This window comes from Arachis duranensis, chromosome 6, assembly GCF_000817695.3.
Source record: "Arachis duranensis cultivar V14167 chromosome 6, aradu.V14167.gnm2.J7QH, whole genome shotgun sequence".
Classification (NCBI taxonomy): domain Eukaryota; kingdom Viridiplantae; phylum Streptophyta; class Magnoliopsida; order Fabales; family Fabaceae; genus Arachis; species Arachis duranensis.
This window is the reverse complement of record NC_029777.3, coordinates 92,517,402-92,523,948: the sequence shown is the minus strand read 5'-3', so window position 1 is coordinate 92,523,948 and position 6,547 is coordinate 92,517,402. Positions and strand designations below refer to the sequence as shown.

The window sequence follows — 6,547 nt, the reverse complement described above, 5'->3', positions numbered from 1 at the left end:
CAATTTAGCTCTCAAATTACCAATTGACTCAAATTGTACCCTGAAATTTTAAGACGTGACTCAAGTTGGCCCTTCAGTCTATTTTAAGTAGCACTCGGGCATTTAGTACGATTATGAGGTGCTAAAAATTAGGATGTTACAAAATATATTCTCATATTCTCATATAAGAATTTTATAAATATAAATTTTAATAATCTTCTTTTCTAAAATCTAATATTTAATAATATTTAAAGATACATCTTAGTAATATGATCATACATGTATAATGCTTCATTTTAAATTAAATTGGTCAAATATTATAAAATAGAAATAAATATATAATAATACTATACATTATTCTTTAAATAATAAAAACAATATCTTCAAACAAAATATATTTATAATGAACCAAAAGTATTGGAATGATAATCATTTTGAATATTCATGAATCTTACACTAAAATAAACATATCCATATGAAAATATGCATGAGAACACTTATGATTTACTACTAATAAACTATGAAAAATCTAAATATTGTATCTTACATAAGTATCTTCTACTTAAAATCATTGTCAATAAAACCATCTTTGCCAATAAACCATCATGATAAGCATTTGAATCTTCATAAACATTCTCAAAATTATCTTACATAATTATATAAAAAATAATTAGAAAAATAATTATAGAATTAGCTATCATAATTATTTATGAGTTATGTATTATGTCCAATTAACAAAAATAATTTTCTTGATCGTATGTTTTGACTATATGAATTTTTGTTCTAACACAAATATGTCCACAGTCTAGTATCTCCATGTGTAACAATCTACCATACAAAACTTTACGCCTAGGACGTAAATCAAAGGTGGTGAGGCGTTACGGCCACTAAAAGTAAAAGTATGTAATATAATATAATTAAAGAAAATCGTTACTAGGAGCCTTGAAAGAGAAGTTAATAAAAAATGAAACAGAAATCGCATCACTCACAGTCGAATAAATGTGGAAAGGTAGGTAACATCAAGCGGAAAAAATAACATATATATAAGATTAGAGTTCTAAAGATACAAATAACAAGCTCTTAGCCTAGCTTGCGAAGCAAAGGCCGACCAGAGTATACATATACATATATATAACCTAAAAGAGTAACCCAAAATATATGACAAAATACCTATTTCTCCAAGTCCGCCTCTAAGAGGGACAAAACATAATATATACATGGTGGAGAATCTATATACATATATACAAAGCATAAAACAAATACAATAATTCCAGAATAACCAACTTTGCTTGCAGAGGGAACTTCAGACGCTCACCGAGGCACATCTCGACCTGCATCTGAAAAACAACAATATATATTACAGAAAATAGATGATAGACAATTCCAAAATATAACTTCCTAACTTCACTTGCCAGAGAAGCCTCTAGAGGCTCACCGAAACACATCTCGACCTACATTTGAAAATAACAACATAGATATGGAATGAGAATCGGATGTTCTCAGCATGGTAATGGTACCCACATAAATAATATATAAGGTCCCGGAAAAGCCAGAGAAAATTCTAGAACCCGACACTCAGAGTTAAACTTAAAGAAATAAACTAAACCAGAAATTAGGTAACTGTCTAAGGTTCACAAGTTCTGAATCTAATCCTAACTCTACTATTCACTTTTTGTTTCATTAAATTCTAACCCTACAATTCATTTTCTGTCTCCTACAGCCCTCTGAAATATCGGTGGAACAACCCTCAACATTACCTCCACCAGCATAAGGGATCTCTCAGTTGCACAGACAAACAATACAAGCAAACAAAACACAAAATAGGATGCAGTTACAGCAGGTAAAACATATAGCAAGTAAACATAGTAAACCCAAGTAATGCACAATCAAACAAAACAAACAAATACATATGATGAATACTTGCCCTATGGATGATGAGTCTTATCTGTCAGTTATAAAGACAACCCGACATATCTGGTAGCTAACCCTAGACAGAACACCACAACATGGAATATATATATTACTCGTCTTCCCATGCAGTTGTTTCACCCAATCCATAATAGGTATTACTCGTCTACTCAGGTAGGTGCCTCAAACCACAACACGAGTGGGGATTACTCGTCTATCCTCAAGCTATGACTTGGATAGGAATTACTCGTCTACCTTCAAAATCGCATCTCGGATAGGAATTACTCATTTGTGCACAAAATCATAACTCGGATAGGGATTAATCGTCTATCCCTAAAGTCATTCCTCAATATCTCATTAACATATAATTGATTCATATTCATTCAAAGTTCATAATTAACTCAATTCTCCTTATAATTAACTGTACATGCTTAAGCCTATCCAGTACTACGTATGAGAAAAGTAAAAATATAGGATTGATCATAAAAATATTTAGGATATGAACCAAAACACTTATCTTAAAGATTTTGGTCCTAGGTGGAGCCAAGGAGCAAAAATTACAAAATTGTCCCTCATTTAAGGGGTAAAGGGCGTGACTCACCCTCCTCATTTTACAAAATTTCAATTCTATTCACCAAAGGGAGAGAGAGCCACGAAGAAAGAAGAAAGGAAAGAACCCTAACCCAATTTTACTATTCACCATCTCACTCAAATCCAATTTTCTCACAAATTGTAGCTCTGATTGAAAACTCCTTTGCAGCCACACATTCATATCATCATCGTCTTCATTTTTATATAACTTTTGCTGTGAGTACTTGCAATAACTCTGACCCATTTTTGTTTTTTTCCTTGATTTCACATTTTGGTAGTGTGGGATATTGAACATTATGATTTTGATGATTTAGGGAAAGCTCAAGCACAATCTCTAGCGGGATTTTGACCCAAGATCATGTAGAACAAGGTAAGTGAACTCTTTTTCCCTGTTTTTCACAATTGCGTGTAAAAATGTTGTATAAACAATTGAGAATTTGATGTAATTATATTGAATAGAGTAGCTTAAATGCTTGGTTTAATTTGATGCAAATTGAGTGCTTGGTTGGATTGGTAAGAAGTTGGTGGAGGCTTGGATTGGCCGGAAGGAAAGGTTCACGAGGTTGGAAACTACCGTCAATGAAGGTATGAGTTTTAGTTTTGGGTAAAAATTATGTAATGCTATGTGAAAACCTATGTTAGAGGACCTTAGGATAGTGTTGAATTGGTATGTTTGATGTTATGGATTGAACTTGGCTTAGTTGAATAATTTATGTGGAATAATTGTTGAAATGGATATTGTTGAGTGATTTGTTGGTGATTGTTTATAGTGGATAATGTAGTATGATTGTGTAGCTTGATTTGCTATTGATGGTTCATAAGAAAAATTGGGCCGGAGGTCGTGATTAGGTAAGTTGCATCCTTGGTAAGTATAGCGGAATTGGTTTGAGCCATATGGATTATGGAATTGTGTGAATTGAATTGATTAATAGTTTTTGAATGGAATTGATGTAAATCGGAAATAGTTAATTGATGGGAATTAGTTGTTTTAAGTCTTGAATGGCTAGAATGTGATTTGGGATTGATGATTGAGTGGGGAGGATGTATAAGAATTGGTTTAGGTTGGTTTTAAAAAAGCAAATTTGAGAAAAAGATGAAATTGAGTTATGCAGAATTTTGGGTAAAAAGTGATTTTTGACCAACTTCGATGGACCATAATTTAGCGCTCAAAGCTTAAAATTGAATGAAATTTATCTTGAATTAAATATGCGAAAGCACAGTTTAAAACCGTCAAAGAATGAAGGAAAGATGAATTTTGTAGCAAAAGTTATAGAGGTTTAAAAATCTGTGTTAAAAACTAAAAATTACAGATTTTGCAGTACACCAAAAAACTTTTTGATGTGTGCGTGCGCACAGACACTCAAAATGAACTTGTGCATATGTACAGAAGCTTGCTGATTTGTGCGTGCGCACACAACTTGTTTTCTGCAAAGTGTTGTTTTTTTACTGTTTAACCTTCCCGGCAAGCTTGTGACCCTATGTAGCATCCATATGACACCCAATAATCAGTTTTTAAGCTTTAAATATAGAATGGATATATCTAATGAATTGAATTGATAAATTCCCAGATAAATACTTTGTTAATCGGATGAAAAGTTGTGGAAATGGTAGTTCATCCTGCCTACAGTAAGGATAGTGGTTTAGTCTTACTCACGAGATAATGACATTGATTTATTGATAGACAAATATGGTTATAATTGGTTGAGATTATAATTATGGTTGAGTAAAATTTGATTAGAGACTTATGTCAAAAAGTGATGGTTATATGCAGTGACGAATCTAAAAAATTTTGATAATGGGGGCGAAATATATATAACATGATAATAATCTTTACAATTCTGCTAGGTAACCAACAGAAAATTTAACCAACAACAAGCCAACAAACATTTTTGAATTATACTCCATACTAAAATATAAAATTAATAATCATTAATTGCAGTTATTTAAAGTTAGTTGGTTAGGCGTTGTTTACCTATACTTTTCCTAATTTGTATAATAAAAATATTATGTTTACATAAAAGATTAGCTATCAAATTATCTACTATGAATTTGTGTATAAATACATATATTGTTTAACTTATTTTCAATGTATATTTTGTATTTCAAAATTTGTATTTTAAGATTTATTCTGTACAAGTGATTATTTTATATATACGTAGCATAATTGTTGTTATAGTTATATTTTGTTATTATAAAATATGATTAGGTTTCAAAATATCTAATTACAAATTAAAATACTAGAATAATAATTTAAATACTAACATATAATTTAAAATTTAATTTTTTATTATATGTTGTTAAACAATTATTTAAAACCTAACTTTCATACAATTAGCTCTTCATGATATTCATAGTTAAAAAAGTTCATTCAATTAGTATAGTTGTTATGAAAAAACTAAAGCTAATTTCAAAAGAAGAAACACAAATGGATAAATAATATTCTTTCGAGTCGATTTTTAAAAAAGAACACCAATCTTATTTAAATCTGAAAATTGATCATTATAATGGACATCTAATATGAAGTTCTCAAATTGACTATCAAGTGTCAAAAGTTAAATAAAAAATTATTATGGGGTCAAATTTAATAATTTAGTGGGGGCAAATAAATATTATTATTATGTACTACTCAATAAAATTCCAAATTGTAGTGGGGATGCTTACCCCCACATCCATAAGAGTATATCTGTTCCTGGTTATATGAGGCTTACGATAAAAACTATGAATGAGATATATATACTAGCGATTACAATTAATGGTGAATTTGTTCAGGATAATGGATTTGGTTGATAAGGATTATATTTGTTTTTAGGGGTAGATGTGATGAATTTTAATGAATAATTCCCTGATAAAGACTTAATTTATGAGACATCTGCACCTGGTATATGCAAGGACGTGAATTTTGTCCCGCTTGCTCAGTGTTGCAGTGTAGTTTTGGGGATGGTGGTTCGTCCTACCCACATTGAGGATGGTAGTTTTATCCCACTCACGGCTTTAGGATAAGTATCCTTGTGATCAATGTGAAGATAATGAATTATGATTTTGATTGATAATTTTGGGTATGATTATTATCTTGGTTATGTTTGAACGTGATTATGAGTTGGCAAGGACAGAGATTTTTTCCTGCTTGCATGTTTGTGAGTGATGATGATTATTGATTGGCAAGGACGTAGGTTTTATCCCACTTGCATTATTGATATTGTGGGGATGTTGGTTCGTCATGCGCACAGCGAGAGTGGTGGTGCGGATGTGGGAAAGGTGGTAGAACACTCTTCCTCAAAATTTTTCCCTCATTCCTCTGGTTGCAAGGTGAGACGGCACTCTCCGTTGAGTAAAATGATACTCTCCATTGTTTTATATGGCACGACCTATAGGGGAAGGTGGTAGGGTACTCTCCCTCGGAATTTTTCATCCTGGAGATGCGCAGCAGAAAGACAATGTCCGGGTGCCACCAGATGTGCCGGGTTTGGCATTATAACCGACAAGTGAGCTCACAGTCAGTAGGACATACATGCATCATGTGCATTTTGTAACACCCTAATATTCAAATCCTTATGCTCGAGTCACAAGTCAATGATATTACGGTGGTACGACTCTCAGGTGGATTTTTAATATATAAACATAGGTAATTTCGAAAGGAGTATTAATCGAGGAGCCTGAAAAGAGTAGAAATAAAATCGCGAAGACGTATCACTCACGATTCGACAACGAAAAGATAAAACGTGAAGCCGAAAGCGATATATGGACAAGGCATAACGGAGATTAAGAGATAGATAACAGATAGATATATATAACATAAGTAAATAGCCACTAGTCGCGACCCGCGAAGTTTAGACCGGCTAGGGTACAGTATGAAAGTAGTTGACAACAGTACATCCTAATCTCTCCCAAAGGAAACATAAGAGCCTCTATAGGCAAGTTCCAAAAGAGTTCAACACATAATATAATATCTTCAAAACAAAGGCGGAGAGATTCTAAGCAAAACACAAAGTAGAGAAAATAAAGATCTTCGACGGCTCTCAGACGAACCACAGCTCACTTCTGAGCACCTGGACCTGTATCTGAAAAAAAA

General features: G+C 32.4%; 1 protein-coding gene across 5 annotated transcripts in view; it reads right to left on the bottom strand.

The window, feature by feature from the left end:
* Window positions 1-1,195: 1,195 nt before the first annotated feature.
* The window catches only part of LOC107494592 (uncharacterized), a 22,410-nt gene continuing 17,058 nt past the window's right edge, over window positions 1,196-6,547 (bottom strand). For 2 of the 5 annotated variants that reach the window (XM_021125062.2, XM_021125064.2), the window contains exon 3: window positions 1,196-1,316. In XM_021125062.2, coding sequence (XP_020980721.1) covers window positions 1,209-1,316 — 108 coding nt within the window. In that variant the 3' untranslated portion in view covers window positions 1,196-1,208. Of the gene's footprint in view, window positions 1,317-3,906; window positions 3,955-6,346; window positions 6,537-6,547 lie in introns of those variants that run through there. The other 3 variants (XR_002364164.2, XM_021125063.2, XM_052251329.1) reach the window with 2 other exon arrangements.